At 38.7% G+C, this 25,000-nt stretch overlaps 1 protein-coding gene across 1 annotated transcript in view; it reads left to right on the top strand.

The window, feature by feature from the left end:
- The first annotated feature begins 1,727 nt into the window (after positions 1-1,727).
- LOC109936173 (IQ domain-containing protein H-like) overlaps positions 1,728-25,000 on the top strand; it is a 56,788-nt gene continuing 33,515 nt past the window's right edge. The window contains exons 1-2 of the mRNA XM_048615759.1: positions 1,728-1,989; positions 6,316-6,507. Coding sequence (XP_048471716.1) covers positions 1,852-1,989; positions 6,316-6,507 — 330 coding nt within the window. The 5' untranslated portion in view covers positions 1,728-1,851. The remainder of the gene's footprint in view (positions 1,990-6,315; positions 6,508-25,000) is intronic.

Genomic DNA, 25,000 nt, shown 5'->3' on the forward strand with positions numbered 1-25,000 from the left:
AAAAGGAAAGGTCTTGTCTATACCATCCTTAAGAATCTTCACCTTGATATGCACACTGTTGACAAAGCTGTGGATAAAACTACTCTGAAAACATGTGTTTGTGCACAGCAAAGGTCTTGTCATGTTGGCATTGTGACAGAATCTTAGGGGAGATATATAGGTTTGTAAGAATACAGCATGTAATGTCAAGCAAGCTTTTTGTTACAGACATAAAATAGGAACTAAGTTGTAAAATAAACATTGAACTGACTTATAATATTAAAATATTTTTAAAAGAACAAAACTTTATTTTTACATATTAAGTACAATTTAAGATTTGTGTAGGTGATTTTAATTGAGGAAGCTATTTGGTGTGGTGAGGTACCTATCAGATCCTCACAAGGCCAATGGCCTATAATATGACAGTAGCAGAGCTTCCCATTTCCCTTTTGCTGTGATATCTCCCTCATCATTGATAAAATTAGATTGTCCTAGAACAATTACAGCTCTTTAACAGCTATCTTGCCCCTCCATTTTAATCATTAGGGTATCTTACTAAATTATAATTGTGCAGAAATTGGAGAAAATTAGATTAATCAATCTATTTTCAATTCCCGCTTAAACTGAGTACAGAAGCTGCCTGCTGTACTAGTAAAGCACACAGACCAGAGGTTCCCTGATTGGAGCCATTTACCTTGCTGAGTTTCCTGATTTCAGATGGTACAACAGATTGTCGGCTATCAGGGCTATTTTTTAAATGATGATGTTTCATGTGTGGCACTAGACAATGAGTTTTATCAAGCTGTTGAACCAGAGGAGGAATCACAATCAAGGCTGTCCCTATTTTTACCCAGATTCCACGCAAAGCAACTCTTTGCAGCATGGATTGCTGTTTAACAATCAGGAATGAAAAACACTGCTGAATTTTAATTTTGCTCATCCAGGAATGCTGAGTCCAGTTCTAATATGCCAAGCCTACCCCCAGCCAAGTACAGCTGACTCAACAAAATTTGGAGTCTAATACTTTCTGGTGTGTATAGTTGAATATTTGGCCAGGGAGTATCTTTACCTGTCACTTTTGGACAAGCACTCTTTCTTTTAACAAAAATCTAACAAAATTCTTTTACAGTCTGCTGCGGATAACATTTCTCACTATTATTGAGCAGCTTTAAACTCTCTATAGAAAGAGTTTCCTTTACGACAATCCCCAATACATGAGAATTCACTGAGAGGATTAGTAAGCGACACAGCACATACTGTGAGAAGAAATTCGTTACAGCCTAGTAACCTGTAGAACTGTGTAGGACTGTGTGTGTTTTTTAATGTCACTGCAGTCCAGCTGATGCATTTTTTGTTAGTTATTTGTATTGATTTTCTCCAAGCTTTAGTCCTAAACTGTGCCACAACTGTCGTTTAGATAAATCACTGTTATTGAAGGCTGCCAGCATCTTTTCAAGCGACAGAAGGATAATTCCACGTGGATCAAATAAATACAGATGTGTAGTAATTAGTTGAATTCCCAAGGAACCCATTTATGATGCACTAAAAATGTGAAGGATTATGGAACTGTTGTGAGTCTCCACACTGGTGGCTTTTATCAATTTAAACTGCTAAACTATAGCTCTGGTCACAACCTAGTCCACTATTAATAATGTATTTGTTGTGTACAGCATAATAAATTAGGCCTTGGGAGCAGAAAAGGACACAATCTAACAAGAGTAATGTCACTATTCACAGAACCACCACTTGTGCCTGGCCACTCATCTGAAATACAGTCCCAAGACAATAAAGCGAATAAAAAATCTCATTGAAGGCAAGGCTGCTTACATCATTGGCGGGCTGCTACACAAGGATGACTTAGCTGTTGCAGATATGCTAAATGTGCCAATTTTAGGCCCAGAGCCGGAAGTGGCCCATCTGTACAGCACCAAGTCTGGAAGCAAAAGAATCTTTGCGAGTGCTTCTGTGCCAGTGCCACCTGGGGAGTATGATATATACAATCTTCAGCAGGTAAGTCATAATTATATTCAAACAATTAATAAAGTGTGTTCCTTCACATCTTCAACGTCTTTTGATTAGAATTATTGTAACAAATTAGCATACTTTATCGATCTAATGATTAGCCGGAATAAAATGTACACAAATGTGAGATTATTCACTTAGGTGGGAGAAACAAATGTGCAGAGTAATTCTTAGATAAAGGCTAACATATAGGTACAGCAAACTGATGGAATGTTAGCCTTTAGTGCAAGAGGATTTGAGTACAGAAATAGTGAAGTCTTGCTTCATATTGAAGCTTGGTTAGACCACACCTGGAGTACTGTGTATTGTTTTTGTATTCTTACCTTAGGAAGGATATTATTGCCATAGCGGGAGTGCAATAAATTAACCAGACTTGTTCATGGGATGGTGGGACTGTCCTATGAAGTGAGATTAGTCAAACTAGGCCTGTCTTTGCTAGAGTTTCAAAAATTAAGAGGAGACCTCACTGAAGCTTAGAAAATGCTTAAAGGAATAGACAGATTAGATGCAAGTAGGACGTTTTCCCTGGTTGAGGAATCTTCAACCAGGGGGTTTCACAATTTAAAAATCAGCTGGATGCCACTTAGGTCCAAGATACGGAGAAATTGTTTTCCTCAGAGGGTTGTGAACCTTTGGAATTCACTACCCCGGAGGGGTCTTTGAGTCTTTGAGTATGTTTAGAGATTAATAGATTCCTGATTACCGAGGGTACTTAGCCCTCTACACCGTAAGTGTTGACTTCTTGTAGATCTGCACTTGATGTCCTATTCCTCAGCCAGGTTCCCATTCTGTATGTGTAGGCATGGACAAATGCTTTTTCGCTGTTGGAACATCGCTGTTGAGCCTGAACCCACCCTATCTACATATACACAGTTCCTGTAAGTGTTAGCAGTTGAGATTGGGCTGCCTGATTGCTTTTCCACCAGAGACAGAATATTTGCTAATTTCACTCTTTCTACTACCAAGCTAACCTCTCAGACCAGGAATCAAACTGAGATTGCTGTTACAAATTTTCTGTGTCAGCAAGATTATGGTCATCTCATAATATTATTAATAATCTCATTTCTCATTTTCTTTTAATCTTTTCTATCTACTTCCCATCTCTGGATGTGGTTCATCTCAACCATTCTATGAGGAAACAAGTTCCCCATTTGCACCTTTCTGTGTACAAAGGCTTACTAAGTAGAGAAGACAGAACAGGAATGAAACAATGAGAAAAGTAATCAGAAACAGGAGCAGATGAGCACAGATGCAGAGATTACAATAAGAGGAAGTGTGCAAAGCACCGAGAGAGAGAGAGAGAGAGAGAGAGAGAAAGGAACACCGGGTGAAACAGATGAATCACCACTATAGTTGGTCTGCACTGGTGATAGGGAGACCTGTAAGTAGAGGCATTATTGAAACAAAAAACAAAATGTCAAATACATTTCCTAGTCCCTACCATGTTTCCCCATCCCAACCAATGTAACAGTTGGTTTGCTGCAGTTGACAAAAGCACCCCTTCATCTGAGAGAACATTATCTGATGCTGCTACTCTTGTACAGCCCAGTTAGTCTCCTTCTGGAAACTGTGTGTATGCGGATGTTGGGTCCGGATGAGGTCAGGCTTGGCTGTGGTGGTTCCTGTGATTGGATAATCTGTGAATGCTGCTGGTCCAGATTCACACACAAATAAAGGCCAATAGCCCAGGCAATCAAGTACAACTAGTTCTTGTGGAACTCTAGCAAAGAAGAAGTAAATGCCTTTGGAGAAGCAGCAATCAAAGAAATAAGAACTGAAAATCCTGGGGCTGAACAGCATGACAGTCAGCATCTGGAAGAGAAAATAAGGTTAATGGTTTAGATGGAACTTTTTTATTCGGACCTCACTGAAGCTCTATGTATTTCCTGTATTCTCAGTTTTTATTTCGAGGCTTTCAACATTCTAGTTTGTTTTTATAACAGCTTGAGTAAGTGGCGTAAATTAGTTCACAGAGAAAGAGGATCTTTTTATGATGAGAAATTACTTCAATAGAATTGTTTGTCCAATTTCAGCATACTGGCCAATATTTAGACACTCACTCTGCAGCATAAATCTTTATTTTGCGTGTTTAAGTACATTTTGATTGCAGAGATTGGTCAATATTCCCCTGAAGCTACAAATTCTTGAACACAAAAAACGAAGATAGACGACACACCTCTACATTTCCTGCAGAGTGCAAGCATCAATTTTATCCTTCTACTTTCATGTTTAAATATAGTAAATAGCTTCTTCAATCTATATAACCAAAATGAATTACTTAGAAAATTTCAAAATATTCACATGTACTACACCACTGAGCTTCGTTTGAAAAGGATATTAGCTTTCCAACAAGCCAAGAACAACTTGTTGGGGTGTGGGCAGATAGAGAAAGATACCAATAATATAAAGGTCCTGTGCAATTTGCTAGATGTACAAATGTTAAAACTTACATTTAAATTATGGTTACATTTTGATAGGAAAGAATGGAGTGAGTAAAACGTCTATTGTCTATTAACTTAGTTAATATATATAGATAAATGTATCTGAGTGCATTGATATTATCTTATTTTAATGTGAATCATACCAGATGTGAAAATAGATTTTTTAAAAAATCTTATCTTGAGCCAGATGAACTTTTATGGTACTGATCACGGGCAAAAAGGAAGTCTCCCTTGCTCCCTCTCCCGCTTTTTCTGTTTCACCCGGTGTTCCTTTCTCTCTCTCTCTCGCTCTCTTGGTGCTTTGCACGCTTCCTCTTATTGTAATCTCTGCATCTGTGTTCATCTGCTCCTGTTTCTGATTACTTTTCTCATTGTTTCATTCCTGTTCTGTCTTCTCTACTTAGTAAGCCTTTGTACACAGAAAGGTGCAAATGGGGAACTTGTTTCCTCATAGAATGGTTGAGATGAATAGCAAGCATGTATTCAAGGGGGTGCTATAGCTAAACACGAAATAGAGAAAAGAATAGAAGATTATGCTGATAGGGTCAGATGAAGAGGAGTGGGACGCAAATCACAAAGCACAAACCAACTGATCAGTCTCTGTGCAGTAAATTTTATACATGTTGCTCTCGGCATGCAACTCAGGCTTTCTTGCCTTTCTTTTAGTATGATTTCCTTTCTGCTGTGTCTGACTGGCTGTTAAATGCTGTCTCTCCCTTTGTCTGCATGTAAATTCATTTTCTATTAAAATCGCAGAATGTTTCAGTATTTAATCAGCAATTTGCCATCAGGTTTGTGTTAATATTTTCTCTTCATCAGACACATTTCTAATCCCACTTGCCCCATACTCTTTTTAACATGTCTCATTTTTGAAGCAAGTATTACATTCCCTTTTAGAAGAAGTTATGGATTCTACTTCTGATTTATAATGGAAGATTCTGCATCCTATCCACACTTCATATGAAGAATATTTTTGTCAAAATGCTGTTCAGTTATTTTTGTGATATTTTAAAATATTTTCCATCTTAAAATCATTAGAGTCTCAGTGACCAATAGAAATGTTTCCATTTCAAGTAGCTGCTATTTGAATTGAAAATTCCCAGAATAGATAAGGCGCAGTTAGATATAAGGTGAAACTTCTTGTACTTTTCCTAAAACTCAACCATGCTATAGCAACCCAGTGTTGCATTTCTTTTTTTAGCAATGCCTGATAGCAAGTCCATCATATCAGTATGTCATTTAATTGGGGAAGGAGTTAAAAACAAGCTGAAACCCTTTGAGGTGGTATAGAAATGTTACCAGGCACTAAACATTGACCAGAACTTTTACTATATTCTTTCTTGGAATGTATATTTCCCTGGCAAGGCCAGTATTATTTTGCCCATTTCTAATTGCACAACTGCCTTGTAATAATATTCCAGGGACCAGTAAACAGTCAAACACATTGCTGTTAGTCTGTGTGAAAAGGCCAGACCGAGTAAGATTGACATATTTGCTTCCCTAAAGAACATTGGTCAACTGGATGTCTTTGTAAACAATCAATGATAACTTCATGATTACCGAGACTAGTTTTCCATTCCAGATGTATTAATGTGTTGAATTTGAATTTTAGTCATTGTATCATTAGGATTTGGCCCAGGACCTCTGGATTACTAGTCCAGTTGCACTACCATTAGTCCACTGGTCTGCCTTCCTGTGTAACTATCACATTTGTTTAATCACTATAATATGCGATAAAATTCTATTTTGTTTCTGTCTAATAAAGTATGAATATTTGTCATAAATATAAACAGTCAGCGTGCCATTACTAATTTTGAATCTGCTTTTGAGTAATTATAGTATACTGTATGCTGTTAAAACTCTATTTTTGCAGATGCATGAAGTTCTTACTCAACTTATCCTCGAAAATCTAGAAATTAAGCGTTGGCTGTTCAAACTGGATGTTGAATTTGGTGGGAGAGGTACTGCGTATTTTGATGTCTTGCACCTGAAGTGTTATAAGCAGATTCTAAAGGAATTTAGGGAAATTGGCCCTACAGTATGGCTGAAGAAGAAATGGATTCAGGTATGTATGATTGTGGTCTCACTGTTCGGTTTGGAGAAAATCAAGGCAAGTATTAATGGGAAATGATGGTATCCATTTATTTTGAAAATCTACTGCAATAATTGCAGATATATTACTGACTATAAATAAGTGCCTCAAACCAAAGCTCAAAAAGGAGTCATACTGTTATAAAGTCCTAGAGTCATAGAGCATGGAAACAGACCCTTCACGCCAACCAGACATCCCAGTCTGATCTAGTCCCATTTGCCAGCATTTGGCCCATATCCCTCTAAACCCTTCCCATTGATGTACCCATCCATATTCCTTTTAAATGTTGTAATTGTACTCTCCTTCCCCACTTCATCTGGCAACTTGTTCCAGACACGGACCACCCTCTGTGAGAAAAGGTTAGCCCTCAGGTCTTTTTTCAATCTTTTACCTCTCACCTTAAACCTATATCCTCTAGCTTTGGACTCCCCACCATAGGAAAAAGACCTTGGCTATTCACCCCACCTTTCATGATTTTATAAACCCCTATAAGTTCACTCCTCAGTCTCCAATGCTCCAGGGACAATAGCCCCCGCCTATTCAGTGTCTGCCTGTAGCTCAAACCCTCCAACTCTGGCCACATCTTTGTAAATCTTTTCTGCACCATCTCAAGTTTAACAATATTCTTCCTATAGAAGGGTGACCAGAATTGTACACAGTATTCCAAAAGTAGCCTCACCAATGTCTGCTACAACCACAACATGAGTTCCCAATTCCTGTACTCAATATTATGATCAATGCAGGCAAGCATGCCAAACACCTTCTTCACCAACGTTAACCTGTGACTCCAATTTCAAAGAAGTATGCACCTACACCCCAAGGTATCTTTGTTCGGCAACACTCTCTCTAGGACCCTACTATTTACCATGTAAGTACTGCCCTGGTTTGCCTTACTAAAATGCAAATCCTCACATTTATCTAAATTAAACTGCATCTGCTACTCCTCAGCCCATTGACCCATCTGACCAAGGTCTTTTTGTACTCTGTAATAATCTTCTTCACTGATCACTACGCCACCTATTTTGGTGTCATCTGCAAACTTACTAACCATACCTCCTTTATTTAAATCCAAATCATTTCTATATATGACGAAAAGCAGTTGACCCAGCACTGATCCTTGTGGCATACCACAGGTCACATCCCTCCACCACACCCTCTGTCTTCTACCTTCAAGCCGATTTTGTATCCAGTTGGCTAGCTCCCCTTGCATCCCATATGATCTAACCTCACAACCCAGTTTGCCATGCAGACCCTTGTCGAACACTTTATTGAAGTCTATACAAACAACAGCTACCGCTCTGCCTTCATCAAACTTCATTGTCATCCCTTCAAAAAACTCAATCATGTTAATGAGACACAATTTCCCTTGTAATGACTTTTAATAAAACTGCCTTGAGTTTTACTGCAGTATTTGAGAGTTGATATTAGCGATTACACCAGAAATTATGAACCAGTCTGAAATAGTTTATTAATCATAATGTTGCGGTAGAATCAGAGAACATAGAGGTTTAGGAAGGAGGACTATTAATCCAATGTATCTGTGTTAAAGCAATCCAAAGTCGTCGTCCTGCTGTTTTCTCATGGTCCTGTATCTTCCTTGTTTCAAATATTTGTCTCCTAAAAGTTGCTGTGGTCACTTCCTCAACTACTCACAGTGTAAGTCCATTTTACTTCCCTTAACTTCTCTGCACATAGAAATTTCTCCCGATCTCTCTCTCTCTCGTCACAATTTGAAATTAATTATCCTTTGTTCACAGGGCTAAATAACTTTTCACTGTTTACTATATCAAGATTCCAAATTTTCACAATTCTGAACAATATCCATTAACTGTAATTCTTCATTTTTTGCACCAACAAACAGGCAATCCTTCCTTCTAAAGTTCCTCACTGTAATAAGTATTTTCTGTCATCTGCCTCCTGAAAATTTATATACACATCTTCTAAAAGTCACACAAATAAAGGCAAGACACTGCAGATGCTGGAAATCTGAAACAAACCCAGAGAATGCTAGAAAAATTCAGCAGGTCTGGTAACATCTGTGGAGAGAGAAACAGAGTTAACGTTTCGAGTCTGGTCTGACTCTTCAGAAGAGTCTGAAATTCTGAAATGTCAATTAAGATTGAAGCCAGTTGGCCAGACAGAAACCAAGAACCTTTCTTTGTGGATAGAGTTTATTAACTAGTCAGTCTTGCTGTTCCTTCCACCCAACAGTTCCGTCTTTTCCCTCTTTATTTTCTTTTGGGTTATGTCTGAAAATGTTCTTGCATACACCGATTGACTTTCCTGCCACCAAATCACAGTGACACTATTCAATCTTTATATCTACCTAGTCAATTAATTAATGAATTAATCTGATCACCTGCTTAACCACTTGCCAAAATAAGACTAAACTCACTTTCCCTGTCCAATTCATCACTTTTTCAACAAACACCTGCTGGATTTTTCAAACTTGATTTGCCTTACCAAATCTGTGCTCACTTTCCTTGGTTAACCTCTGCATTTCTAAGTGCAAAGACTTCACTTGCACATCAGGAAGAGTGAACTATACAGACCTCTCCCTGAATGTTACCTATTCAATGAACAAGATATTCCTTAATACAAAATATTACAGAGGTTGGGAATACAAAATAAAAACAGAGAATGCTGGAAACAATCAGCAGTCTCAGCAGCATTTGAAAAAGGAGAAACAGAGTTCATGTTCTAGATCAATGATCTTTCACCAGTACTGTCAACAGGTCAACAGCCTGAAACATTAGCTCTGTTTCTCTTGCCATCCTCTCCATTTATAATTTAACATTTCTATGTAATTCCCAATAGGCTGTTTACTTGATATTTGCTATTTTAAATGCATCAAACATAGGGTTTCTACCTTTCAGTAAGCTTCTTCTGCAAGTGTGTGGAAGATCACCCTATCTATATATCTTCTGTTCTACAAAACTCTTATTCTTCTGTACAGATTGGAACACAGGGTTCTTTGCCTTTCTTTAGCCTTATTTTCCCAAATATACTCAACGTATTCTACTGGTGAAGACCAAGTTGTGCAACATTTCTTCCTCACTTTACAGCTCAAAATTGCTGATTTAGCTGCTTGGTCCCAAAAACTGTTCCTTAAATCTGGGTGCATGGCATTGTTTAATTATCAAAACTTAACCTATGGTTTCAGAATACTACAAGAGCTCAGAAGTGGCTCCAGAGTAATGTGTACTATATAAGCTGAATAGTTTGTGATTATGTGAAGCAAAGTTTCAATTCTGCCACAGAAATCAAATGAATTTTAATGAAAGAAAAACGTTAACAGACCTCAGAAAAGGGTTGCCTGGTTTCCTAAGGCAAAGGAGACTATTATTTGATGTTTTCATTCCAATTAGAAGATCCAGAGAAGCTATTTTTGCTTGCATTTAGTGATGGTGTTGGTCAGCAAGTAGTGATGTGCAAGGGCACAAATATTTTCATTTAAGCTGCATCTGTAAGTTCCCTCACTCAGCATTACCTATTATTCTTTTTATTTACTGGCAACCAGATTGCTATGTCTGCATAATTGTGGCTCCAGTTGTTTTTATTTCAAAACCTTAACTGAAGCACCAAAGATTCATAGTTCAGGATACAACTGCAGTTGGAAAGAAAATAGTGGACAAATTAATTGCTGGGCTGGGAGAGGGAAATGGTGAAAATTTCAGTTGTCATAATTACTTTTCAATATTAAATATAACAGAAATTTTATTTAAATACAGCAGGAATTTATGCAGATTTAGCTCCAACAAAATGGTGACCAAAAATCTGCTTTTGTTAGATATGGGGTAAATATTAACCAGGTGACAATGATAAGTGCCCTTTTCTTCAGAATAGTGCCATAGGATACATTACACCCACCTGGGAGACTGAACAAGACCTTGATTTAAAGGCTCATTCAGAAGGTGACACCTTCAACAGTACACTATTCCTTGAGTACTGCACTGGAGTGTTGGCCTATATTTTTGTTCTCCAGTCTCTGGAATGGATCTTAAACCCGTAACTTTCTGATTCAGAGGCTAAACTGCTACGAACTGAGCCATAGCTGACACTGAGACTACATAGACTTAAAGGTCGCAGAAGCAGATAGCTCTAGGAAAAATGAAAGGCTGCTTTTCTTCTTCAGCCTACCTCCTCCCAACACGTGATGTACAATTTGATTTCTTCTGGCAATCTGTTCGACCTCTTAAGAAAATCCATCTAACTGGAGAGCAAACTATCAAAAAGATTAGAATCTGCGCAATTTTTCTGTTACTCAAAAGTTACCAAAGAACAACGGCTCTGGGTTTCTGCTGGTTAAGACATTTGCAAATTTTACTTTAGTGTGTTACTTCAACACTAGATACACTGAAACTGTAAGTTGATGCTGGGGTGAGTCGTACTGCTGGGGGTAAGATCTGGGAATACTTATAGTGGGAGAAAATGATGAATAAGAATGAATATTGTTTCCTGTACTTTTAAGTCTTGTGAATGTTTCTACAATCCTGGGATCCTGGTGTTAGTTGTTTGGTGCATTTGTCAAATGTCAGCATTTGAACAAGAAGGACAGTATGTGCTTTACGTGAGAAGTAATCAACTCTTGAATTCTGCCAGTGAAAACTGCTCATGGTAAAATCTGTATTGCTGTATTCCCCAGCATTCTACATGAACCAACTTCGAATTATTTGACATATTGCATTGCCTTTGCTGCTGCACTGTGCTACAGAACCCAGTGGCTACATAGCCAGATAGATTTTGGTTCATGGTCTGGATTCATGTTAGGAAGGATGTAACTAAAATGGGTCTTTCAGAGAGATTGAAGATCCTTGTACCACCTTGTGCTCCTCATATGCCCTATCCTTTCACCTTCCCACTAACCTTCCCACGCCGGTTCCAACTCTACCCTCACCTCTGCTTCTTTGAACCAACCTGTACCCTACTCTTTCCCTTGATCTACCATCACACCATCCACTGCCTAGCTGTTGCAGAATTCGACATCTAAGCACATCTGATTTCTGAACATATGGAATATGGATCTCTGCTTTTAAATATTTGAAATAAAATAGCCAGCTAGCAATTTTCCATCCCTGTGGGTTTTTTTAATCTTTCTATTTATGTCCCACTTCATTCAAATTAAAATTCAGCAGCATTAATGTGCTCCACAAAAAACACCTGCAAAACCATTTGCTGCTACTGAGCAATGGGAATTAAAACAGGGACCACAGATTTCAATCTACAATATATTATAATGTGATATGAGATATAACTTAATATAATTCTTAAATCCTGCAAGTGTATAACTTAAACAACCTTACACTTTATTGGGTAACATCCCCATTATCACAAAAAAATGCATCCTCTGGCTTAAGCAATGCCACAAGAGGTTGTAAAAAAAATCTGTTCAATTGCTCACTACTTTCTTGTTTTCCATAATTAGTTTTACTGTGCCATTTCACTCCAAATAAAATTCTCCAGGATGCAAATTATTTAATCGCACTTTTGAGATGATGTAGTGTAATGTTAACTGATGTGAATATGATGTTGATTGATGAAGGAGTTAGGGTGGAACAGGTAAATTGGATAATGAAGATTATCCTTTTCAATTTGAATTCATTTAGGTCAAATATGGTTGTAATTTAAGATTCAAGCAATTTATGTGTTCATATTTTATTTCAAAATGAGATATTTAAAGGCTGATGAATTGAATCTGCTTTGTAATCAATAGGTTGGATTAAATAGGTATTAAAATAATAATATAACTTATCCAAAGATAAACTTGACGTAGCAAATACCTCTTGAAGATTTTATGAACATCACTGAAAGTACTAAAGCTGAATAGACCATAAAATATGGAATGTTGCAAGTCCTTTCAGTATGTGTCAGTCAACATAGATATTTGCAGAAAATCCACTTTCCTAAAGAGAACGTGCCGTTGCACGGTGAATTAGTTACAGAGGGCACAGCGTTGTTGTCCTGTCTGTGACTCACACTCTGATAAGTTCAAAATTGCAGAATTACCCCAGCTATCTGTGCACTTTGAAAAACATTAAGAGGGAGATCTGTTTGTTCCCATGAAACTAATTTTGAAAAAGTCTGTAATACAATATTTCTTGTTCACTCTGTCTTATGCACATGTAATTTTGTTCTTTTTCTGTCTTTAGTTGCTGAGTCTCATTTTCCAGTGCTCTTTATTCCTTCATCACTTAGTGCACACCTAAAAGCAAGATATCTATCACAGAATGTCTTGCGTGAGAATATTTGGATTCCCTAACAATCACATGATATGTAGCTATGTTTGTATCTGAAAAGCAATTGTAATTCATCAGGACATTTAAAGACATAAGGGAAGCATTCCAGCTAAAGAAGTAGTTTACAGTGGCTGATCCATAGTGTCAAGAAATTGAGTTATGAGGAAGACAGGAGAAACTAGGACTCTTTAACCTTAAAATTGAGAAGGGACTTACAGACATGTATAAGATGCCAAATGGTATAAGTAAGCACTATTTCAAGATCCATGAGCTAAGTTAGGATGAATGCCCTCCCTCGCCTGTATCCACTGTGGACACCTTTTCTCCTGTATATTGATGTGGTACCAGTAACATCAGTGAGAGAAACAGTTCTATCATTCTCATGTCCTCCTTAGCTCCCTTGTTTTAACTTATTCTGGTGTAGATAGGTGTATGCTATGGCTGTGATGGAGGTGGTCAAACATCCTTAAGATGCTACTTTACTGGAACTCCTGTACGCTCACCCCCATTTGCATTGTGGCTTGCGATTGCAGATCACTGGTGGCACTAATGAAAGAACTGCTCTTCCAACCTTGCAACAATGCAGAAGCAAAATACTGCAGATATTCAATCTCTGCAATAAGCACAGAAAATTCTGAAAATATTTAATACATCTTGCAGCATCAGTGGAGAAAGAACTCAAATCAATGAACTTGTAAACTTTTTCTTGCTCCACAGATGCAACCAGACATGCTGAGTATTTTCAGTTTTTTTTTCTATTTTCTCGCAACTATGCACTTGCTTCTGAATTGCCCTTGCTTTTTAAGGAATAAAACACTTATTACACACAAAATGTGTCTTTTGTTCCAATAAAGGTAAAGTTGCCATAGGACTGCTCCCTCATGAAAAATAGATGACTGGTTTAACCTAAGGGCCACCATACCTCAGGCAAGGAGAGAGATTGAGAAGGCCAGGACCTTGATGGTAACCCTCAGCCAGTGTGGGAACCCACCCTGATGGCATCACTTTGCATCGCAAACAAGCCAAAAGCCGATTGAGTTAAACGAGCCCTAGTAAAGGAAATATTCTCCCTGGTTGGGGAAAAGAGACAGTAATGAAAGATGATGTTCGGTACAATGTACTTTAGGCAAAAATGTTAATCCCGCCGTGGGCAGAACTAAATGTCATCTGATGATCATACTGCTAACAGAGGGGAGAGGGACCACTTTTTGAGGTGATTTGCTATGATAGGCACTATGACTGCCAGCTTTAAACTAGCGCATTGCCACAGACTGTCTACAGGTAAAGCAAGTAACGGAAATGCAGCAATAATTGAACACAGTCCTCTGCACTGTGCTACACTACATTGGGCCAGCAGGAGGCATATCTGCTTCATTGTAAGGAAGCAGAGTCAGTTGCCTTTCAGTTTTAACCCCCCCCACCCCCACTCCTCCCCCTTCCCCTTATCCCCCCAGGTCTCTCTGCCTCCACAGGGTGCCCCACCAAGCAGCCAAGCTGAGAGCTGATAAAACTGATCATCTGTTTCCCTGGTGAATTCAATTATCAGACAAGCCCCTGAGGCGCCAACCTACAATAATGTGAAATGAGCATCTTAACTGCTACACCGCCAGATTAAAATAAACACATTCCCTTTACTAAATTTTTGACACACCTGTAGACTATTCAGGTATATCATTGGGCTTTCCAGCAATCATAGTGACAAATTCAGACTATTAGCATTGATACCACAATGTGAGCAAAGTGCTGAAATGATACAACAGAATATGTCTGGCCACATTTGTTTTATATTACACGTTTGTATAGAATTTTGTTTTCAACAATTATAAGAGTTATGATCATCTGCTATTACTTAACGTAAATATATAAAATATATATTTTATGCTTTAATTTTAAAGCATGTCTGCATCTTCAGATATGTAATCAGGTCTGATCTTGTAAGCTTGTCCTATAAAATATCATCAGGCACACACTTCAATATGGTGGAGCAATAGGGGTCCTTCCCTGCAGGGTGAAATGTTCTAAAATATGCCGTATTAAGAAAGGAACAGTAAAAAGAATAAATGAATCTTCCACCACATCTATGTCTAAACATTTTAAAACATAAGCTGGCAAGGACTGCTGCCGATTACAACATTTGCTAGCATAGTGCGCCTTTCATAGCATAACGTGAATACAGTAGTAAGAAAACATATTGTAAAACTGTATGTAATGAATCCCATAAATATCTACATTGAGCTGGAATAACAGAATTGTTGCAGATTGTCAAGAAACGGTAAGAAAAGTTTAAGAATAGAGACAATGCTTCAGGGTAACCCTTTAGAAGTTGGCCAGTGCTTTTAACTTTATTGCTTTTTTTCCAACCCTCAAAGTGTTTGCCAGTTCCATTGGCAGGTCACACCTAAAACATTATTTTTGAACACTATGTACACCCACCGTTTACTACATTCTTGTATTTGGATGTGTATTATTAATTGTTGCATCTGCAACATTTTAATCTCCCCTTCTATGTTTAGCAAAAACACACCTTATCTAATGTTTATTACTTTTCTCAACAACAGTTCCAAGGACTCCACATGCCAGTGATAATTTTGAAGTACAATGACTGATGTTATGTAGTCACATACAATAGTAGCTTTATCCACAGCAAGATTCCACATTCAGCAAAGAAGTGAGTGACCAGTTAATCTGTTCTTTGTTGATTTTAGCTGAGAAGGGCATTGTCTAAAACTAAAGATGCTTTTTCCTCATTTGTGCCATGACATCTTCTACATCCATCAGAATCATTTCCATGGGTATGCAGGGTCTTATCTGAGATACAGACTGGTACTTTCAGAGATAGTTTCTGGAAAGATTCATTGAACACAAATGCAAATACTGAGCATATGCTAAACAGAATTAACAGTCGTTTTATAGTTTTGCTGAGAATGGACATATTGTTGAAGATTTAAATTTTGCACTTGTCAAGGCAGAATTGCAAGAGCATCAATCTCAAAGGGAACAACAAATTATAATGCATGAGAAAAGGGTACGAACCAAATGGTGATACAATATCAACAACATAGTTTGCACCCTCTCTCATGCATTATAAATTGTAGTTTTGGGTTAATACAATGGATGAATGGCGTAGTTTATTGGATGATAAAGTTGGATATTTCCCCTTGCCCCACCTCCCTTGAATTGTCCTTTAGTTCATCTGGGTTGTAATGATGAAAGAAAATCAGATGGACAATTCATTCTTGGGCTGTCCTTGCACACCTCCTATCACTTAGTTTAGAGTATCAATGGCAAAGGCCTGTGATCAGATTACCCACTAGCTGTTTTGACTATAGTTGGTGTCTGTCTCATGGAGACTTAAAAAATACAAGACAGAAGTTATGAAAAAAAATCGCATTTTAAGAAGTATTTCTAATTTTTGTTTCCTAACTAATTTAAGAATTTGTTTTTATTTTCCTGCCATTATTATTGGGTAGCTCGGTGTAAGTGTAATTTTCATCTGGCAATATATTGTAATGCGAGACAAGTTACACTGCTTTCTGTAATACAAGGAACTGCACAGCCTGAATTGATTCTATATCCCATCAAGCATTACCTGAAGCTCCAGGAATTTAATGTAACATTTTGCTGCGGTTCCCCACTGCTCTTTGTTTCTGTGCACTGTTTCATTGCAGTATTTTACTATTTAATTAGTTTACACAAAACTCTTATTTATTTTGTAAACCAGCTCTTCCAAGTCATGCTATCCGAGTACCTTTTTTACATTTCTAATCTGAGCATTTCACAGCGCGTAAGCATTTGCACCTTTAATTCAGCTGTTGACCTTTGGCACTTTGTCTATGACTGTTGTGCTAAACTTTGAAATCTAATTGTCGTCACATTGATAGCGATAAATACTGGTTGAATTTAGCACCCTCCAAATGATGCCAAAGCTAGTTGAAAGATGGAGGATTGTGCTTCAACTATCTGAAGAATATATGATGTAGGCGTTAATAAATCTATTGGGTAAATACACTTGCAAATCAAATCTTTGAAAGTCTCCAGTACTTGTGGAATAAAAGAACCCCATTCTACAAGTTAAGCTTCAAACTGAATTTATAAAGCACCTTCAATATGGCAGGCTACTCCAAGGTGCTTCACAGAAGCTATTATTAAAGAAAATTTGACACCAAGCTGTATAAAGGAATAGAAGACAGGAGACCAAAGCTTGGTCAAAGAGTTAAGTTTTAAAGAGCACCTAAAAGGAGGAAATATATATAAATACACAGAGGTAACAAAAGAAGTGAGACAAAGAAAATAACATGAATTTTTTTTGTGGATGAAAGAAGGTGAGGAAAATATGTATTTAATTTAAGTTGAATTGTACAGTACAAAGTAATTGGAATGTGTGGCCAGAAATGGAAATAATAGTTTTGTAATGTGAAAATGATCTGACACTTTTTATTTAATTTTGTCTTATATCACAGTGACAGGTTTATTAGAGTGCTATGCAGGAAACATTCAAGGTTTTTGAGTATGATGATGCCTAATTAATTGCTCCTCATAAACCTGTTAATATAGCAAACATAGAAGACAGTTTGTGTTGTTTGATAGGCACCTAACTTTAAACGATGCTTTTTTTTACAAAATGCCTCATTGCAGTCTCTGCTATGGAGGTTAAACCACACAGAGCAGAAGGTCCTAGATTTGATGCCTAGTTTGTATTGCATGGACTGACCTCAGTCAGAATAACACTTGTACTACGTGCCACTGGGTGGGGAATGGACAAAGGTTTGGGCAGCCAGTTAACTCGCTGGCAAATGCTGCTGAAAGGTGCAGACATATAAATGTTGGATGAGGATTAGGATCAAGCTTAATTGTGATGCCCTTTATGAATGATTTCCTACCAACCCTCCCCAATGTCACTTGTGAACAGTAGTCAGTTTGGAACAGATATCCAAAGATAGTGGATACGCATTGAAACTTGCATAGCAAGAAAACTGGTACAAAAAAAAGTACCTTCCTTTTTTACAGATTTTTTTTTTTACCCTGTTTCTAAACTACATGTGTATACTTTAATTATTGAGTATAATTGGTCTCAGCTTGAAGAAGGGTAATTAATCCAAAGAAAAGAAGGAAGTGGACCCCATGTGGTATTTAAGAAAAGAAAATGTAGCTGAACAGAAGAGAGTGTAAGATAGTAGTGTCTGGGTTCTGTGCCAAGCATTTAAAGCAGTTATTTTCTGCTTATGTGTTCCAACATAACATATGTGCCCCTATTATGTTATAAAAAAAAAGGCTCTTCAGTTTTAAACAGACCTAAGCCTTTTTGTGGAATTGGGGTTGAAGTCTGGATAATGAGCGATGCAGCCTCTCAAGGAAGAGTGAACAGATAATACCATGTGGACACAAAGTCTGTATGCAGCTCTCAATTCCACTTAATGCATGCTGAAGCCACATCGAATTGCATTTCACATAAGCGTGATGGGTCATTAGATATAAGAGGAAATTGTCTCAGATGGGTTCAATAGATGCAACAAATATTTTACAAAACATTTTCCATTAACAGTGAAAGGCAAAAAAAATGAAGCATTTGAATAGTAATATGCTAACATAAAGAAATCCCTCTTATGGGGGGTTGTGCAATACTTTTTGTGCCTCATACTGCAAATATTGATCGTTGAGCTTTTCTTGTTTAAAAAATATTCTTTTTACATTGTAGACAATGAACAACATCTTAATCGAATTATTCTTAAAAGGCAAACTAATTTGTGGGGAGAAATTCAAGGAGCATATTACATCACTAGAAAACAATATTGTGTTTAGATGACTGCTTTAAATTCACTAAGGAGCAATTATATTTATTTAGTCTTTTCCATGTTTGCATAAGGACTTTTATTTTAAGAAGTGCAATGACTGTGTTTTACGCAAATGTGACAATGATCCTGCAGCAGAAGTATCCCACATGCGGTGAATGGCCTTGAGATTGGAATGAGTGGAATGTTGGCTGTTGGTCCTTGCTTCCCGTATAGTGCACCTGAGTCACTGGAGTAGAGAGACAGGGCTTCATTGTAATATCTTCTTCATCTAACACTGAAAAATCACTACAGTTGTTTTCTAGTGTATTATCCTGGGTTCTATGCTAAGGCTCTGGAGTGAGGCACAAATACTTCCTAATCCAAAGGTGAAAATTGCCAAGACGGTAGTAATTGTGATCATTAAAGTTCTGCTTTAACCATTTTAATGCCACAGTTGCATTCCCCTGTCCTCTTTCAAAGGTTGCAAGCTGTACAGTGTCTAGGTCAGACACAATCCGGTGTATTGTGATCAATTTTGGGCACTGTGCCACAGACCAAATATATATTGGTTTTGGAAGGGTTGCTGTATATCACCAGAATAAATGGATAGGATGAATAAAGGAAGCTTGTACTCCCTTAAATTTAGAAGGTTGAGAAGACATCAATTCACGATCTTTAAATGACAAGCACAGAGCACAGAATTCCTACAGTATGGAAACACGCCATTCGGCCCAACAAGTCCACACCGCCCCTCATAGACTTAACATTAGAACTAGGCCATTTAGGAACAAACTCAAGAATGTTGTCCAAACATTGCCATGGCAATATTGAACTCAAATTCAAAAGGTTGTGGACGCAAAGCCTATTGAAATTTTCAAAACCAAGATTAATAGATTTTACTAGATAAGGCTATCGAGGCTATGGAGGAAAGGTGGGTAAATGGAGTGAAGGTGCATATCAGCCAAGAACTAAAGTACAAAAGGCCAGAGGTGCTGAAAAGAAGGACTTGTAATTATGTAACAGAACTGCTGATCTCCACTAGATTCATGTTGGTGTGTATGATGATTACAAGGAGCCATATTTCCAAAATGACTGAGCATTCTCAAGGGTGGCACTGTGGTCAGTAGTTAGTGCTGCTGCCTCACAGCACCAGGGAACTAGGTTTGATTCCAGCCTTTGGTGACTGTGTGGAGTTTACACTTTCTCCACATGTCTGCGTGGGTTTCCTTTGGGTGCTCTGGTTTCCTCCTACAGTGCGAAGATATAAGGGTTAGGTGGATTGGCCATGCTAAATTGTCCGTAGTGTATAGGGATATGCAGGCTAGATCGATTAACCATGGTAAATACGGGGATAGGATGGGAAAGGGGGCTTCAGAGGGTCGGTGCAGATTTGACAGCCGAATTGGCCTCCTTGTGCACTGCAAACATTCTATGATTCTAGGAAGATGAGGTGAGAAAAGGCAGAAAATCTGATGTGATCTGGAGCATTACTTGTTTCCAGGCCAAATGAATTTGTCCAAATTGCTTTCTGTTGACACCGTACCTTCTCCTGTTCACAGGTAGGGGTATGCATGGTAGTATTTAAAATTCAATATACAGTAAAGTCCTACTGTTAGGGAATGGGGTTGGTGGATGCATTCCTGGAGAATGTCACAGTCAGTGATCTTTGTAAATGCAGAAATGGCTGACTGTGCATGCACAGTGAAGACACTTTCTCCCGAAAAACTGCGAATGATCCAACATTGGCATCACAGTGAGCATTTAGGTATATAGTAAGTATTGTGCAAATAAGTGATCACGTGGAGGATGAGTATGTGAACATTTATTCATTTCTAGCAATACAAAATGGGAGAACAGAGTAACATAACAATAAGTGAATTGTAACTCTGACCTATTTTAGATCGGTGTCAGATCAATTAAGTTACGAAGACAGGTTGCATAGATTAGGCTTGAATTCCTTTGAGTATAGATGGTTAGTGTATGATTCACTTCAGCTGTTTGAGATAATTATAGGAGTTGATTGGGTAGGTAGAGAGAAACCATTTCCTCCGGCAGGGGAGGACAAAAAGAGTTAAAGTTAGAGCTGATCCCATTCAGTGTTGATGTCAGAAAGCATTTCTTGACACAAAGGGGGTGAAAATTGGCAGCAGTCTTGCCAAAAATCCTTTGAGGCTGGGGTCAATTGAAAATTTCAATGCTGAAATTTGTAGATTTTTGTTTGGCATTGGTATTAAACATTACAAAACCAAAATGGATAGACAACGTTAAGGTACAGATCAGCCAAGATCTAATTGAATGGTGTAATAAACTCAAAAGACTAAAGATACCACCCCCCACACCCAACACCCACACCCGACGTAATTGGTTTCATGAGGGTTAGTTTGGTTATGTTACAGCACTAACAATCTGGACGCCTAGGTTAACAGTCCAGTGAATGCAAATTCCATCATTGCCCAGGATGCTTGGGTCAATCGCCTAGAGAAAAGAGGGAATAATATTGAAGAAAAAGGATTACAATTTGAGCTGAAGTCCACAAAAGGAAACCTGTCATTTATGTTTCTTTTATCTCTAAGAATTTAAAAGAAGGAAATCATGAAAAGTATCATTTAATTTCTACTAAACTGGATCAATACTGGTGCAGCATGACATAATTTCAGATGCTGATAACATAAAATGGCAATTTAAAACTACAGGGTAGAAATTACAATCATAACTATTCTTGTATTAATGCTTAAAGTGTGTATACTAAATTGCTCTCAACAATACCTTAATTTACTTTCTAACATTATAAACAATTGCCGGGGAGAAAATTCTTCAACACCTACAATATCGTTGTCAGAGACACCATTTTTGAACTGCACAAATGACAGGCACTTCAGCATGAACATGCCTGCCGATCTGCAGACCCTGCCTCTATCATATGGTGGACTGTGGGACAGGAGTCTCAATATTCCTCACCTGGATGCAGTATGAGGACAGGGTTAGTGAACTGCTCAAGCTTTCTGCATGAACAATTCCAAAATAAATTTAAAATATAACTAGTTCACACAGTATAGGGGTTGGTTTTGTTTAAATAAATTTAAATATAGATATTGCTTTGAATTATGGCATTCATTTTTAAATCCTATTTAATGAGTTGGAAGTACTGCAAACCGGTAAATTTGCACAAGCACAAACTTCCGAAGGATCTTCGGGATAATTGGGATGATGGCTGTATTTAAATAAAAGCTCATTTAGGTTCCAAAGCAGAATAGTAGCTTGGGCCATTGAACAGCCATACCATAAAGTTGTTGGATTAACAACCATCAACCAACTCACTGCGTAGTTAGTTTTCCACAAAGGAAAACACTAAAGAGGAAGAAGGGAGGAAAATCAAAGGCTGGTCATTTCCTTCCTGGGTTGGTATGTATTTTCAAAAATTCTCAAAAGACACTTAACTCGGATAACAACAACTTGAAGAGAAAGAAGAACAGAGTGTGATCCTTATTTTAAAAAATACCAACTAACATTTCAGAGATTCAAGATTAGGGTCCTACAGCCCACACAAACTAATTTGTAAAAAAAATTCTTTATTTACAATTGTATTTTCTTCATTTTCCATTGGTTGGGCTGTTAGGCAGAACTTTCAGACTGAAATAACTCCACATAGGCCGTTATTCCATCACCAAGTCACCCTTAATTTACACATAAACAGTCCTTGACGCTCGTACTGTCTCATTCCATGTCATCTCTAAGAGTGCCAGTATCTCTGACACTCCCCTTTTCATCTGTCAACTGAGGCTCCCTGGTTGGATCAGACTAACAGGCCCAATTAAGGAACTCCTATTCTGACCAAGTTACAATCACTATATCCTTCCCTCTCTGAGTCCGATGACATAGGCTGATTCTTTAAGCTGACTAGGGCCTCTTAGCACCGGGTCAGGATCCTCCAACTCGGCATCCAATAAGGGCAGCGTGTAACGTGTGGGTGCTCACCTCTTGCACCAGGATTGCCTCAGTAGTAACAATCCTTCTCTCTTCTCCCAGTGGCAAAGGCATTGAGGTGGGTAGATGCATCATGTATATCTCCGGTTCTGAGGACTCATTAATACTTGATGGAGATGGTGAATCCGCGAGTTCCAGCAGCCTTTCTAACTGTTCTAAGAGGCAGGGCATGTTTTGCTCCCGCATTGTTTGCAAATTCACAGCTTTCATATGGGTCATATGCTTATTCAAGCTTATACCCAAACTTTATATGTCACTGGTCCTGACCTCACGTCAACCATGCCTCTTACCCACTAGGTGTCATTTCCATGATTCTTACACCAAACTTCATCCCCCATATCAAACTGTTACTTTTGCTTGACGGAGTCGTGTGCCCAGCATTGGCGATTAATGCCGTTTAACCCCTCCCCGCACCCAGCCACCACCCCCACCTGTGGTCCGGGAAGATCAGACTTAACCTGATGCAGAGTCTTCTACCCATCAGCAACTCCACTGGTGCTATCCCTGTTGTTGCATGTGGGGTGGTCCTCTCACCAAATAAGAACCGTGATAGTTTGTTATCTAGCAAGGCTGTAGGCTGTTTCTTCAAGCTGGCCTTCAAAGTTTGGACTGCTCTTTTTGCTAGACCATTGGATGATGAATAGTATGGAGCTATCCTTATATGTTGAACTTTGACTTTAGGAAATACCCAAATTCCCTGCTCATAAACGATGGCCTGTTATCTGTGACCAAGACTTCTGCGACTCCATCTATTGAAAAACATGGAAGGACCTGCATTGTTGACGCGCAACTGAGTCCAAGCTTTACCCAGCCATTCCCATGGATCTGGGGGAGCTGCTAATGGTAATTTTTGTCCTTTTTGGCACTCTGGGCACTGCCCCACCACCATGTCTGTATCCAATCCTGGCCTGATAGAGTTCAGACACTATCTGGCAGCAACTTTTGCAGGGACAATCACTCTTGCTTCCCATCAACAATATGCCATCCTCTACTGCGAGCTGATCCCTCTTGGTTCATAAAGGTTTCAATTCTGGTTGTGACGGCCCTTTGGTTTCTCCCATTACCACCAGCTACGTCAGTTTTGAAAGGACTGGATCTTTCTGCGTCCAAAGTCTGATATTGTCAGCTGTGACAGGGAGTGCGTCCAGAAAATTTAATGTCATTACAGACTCTATGATTGGGTTTACCACTGGTGGTGTATCTGCTAATGGGAGGTGGCTCAATGCACCCGCATTCAATAATTAGCCTCCCGGATGATGTTCTAACTTGTGATTATAAACACTTCGTATTAGAGCCCATCGCTGAATGTATCCTGAAGCTATGGGTGGTGCTGCCTAAGCAGACCAAATAGGGGTTTGTGGTCCGTGACCATCACAAATTTTCATCCATAAGGGTATTAGTGGAACTTCCTGACTTGAAATATGACTGCCAATCCTTCTTTCTCTATCTGGGTGTATTCACACTGTGCATTCTCCAAAATCCTGGATGCATACACTGTTGGGCGTTCCTCTCCATTGGACCACCTATGAGCGAATACTGCCCCAGTGCCATATGCGGAGGCATTGTCTGTCAAAATCAGATCTTTCTTGGGATCATAGTGTGCCAACACCTTAGAGGATGATAGCTGTTTCTTTACTTCACTGAAAGCAAGGGTTTGTCTATGTGACTGTTTGCAAGGTTAACCATTTTTAGGAGTTCATGCAAAGTTGCCAGGATGGAGGCCACGTAATTTTTTGAACTTTCCATAATAATTTACCACGAAATGACCTAAGCTCCTGCACAGATGTGGGAGCCGGGCCACCTTTGATTGCCCGCACGTTATTTTCCAACAGGTGTAACCAGGTCTTGTTGACTCTGTAGCCCACGTAGGTCACTTGGGCTGCTTGGAGCACAAATTTTCCCTTCTCAGGTGTACGCCCACCTTGGAAAAAATGCCTTAGGACTATCTCCAAGTTGTCTAAGCATTTCTTATTAGTTTTCCCTGTTATTTGAATGCCATCTAGGTAGATGGCAACCTGAGGTGGACCTTGCAAAATGTTCTCCATCATCCGCTGAAAAATTGCACAGGCTGATGATAACCCAAATGGTAGTCTCGTATAAGCCCCTATGGGTATTAATTGCAGCATACTTCTGGCAGTCCACATCTAAATGCAATTGCAAGTGGGTGCAGCTCATGTCCAGGTTTGTGAAGGACAGCCCCCCTGCCAGCTTTGCATATAAATCCTCTATGCGAGAGATTGGGTATTTATCCAGCTGCAAAAAGCAGTTTATCGTTCGTTTAAAATCCGTGCAAAGGTGAACTCACCCGTCAGGCTTCATAATCAGTACGACCAGTGCTGCCCATTTCACAAATTGGACTAGTTTGATGATTCCTGCACTTTCCAGCATTCTGATTTCTGCCTCTAGTTTTGCCTGTAAGGAAAATGGCACTGGGGGGGCCTTGCAGAATTATGGAATTGCTTCCTGGTCAACATG

Source organism: Rhincodon typus, chromosome 33 (genome assembly GCF_021869965.1).
Source record: "Rhincodon typus isolate 14 chromosome 33, sRhiTyp1.1, whole genome shotgun sequence".
NCBI lineage: Eukaryota > Metazoa > Chordata > Chondrichthyes > Orectolobiformes > Rhincodontidae > Rhincodon > Rhincodon typus.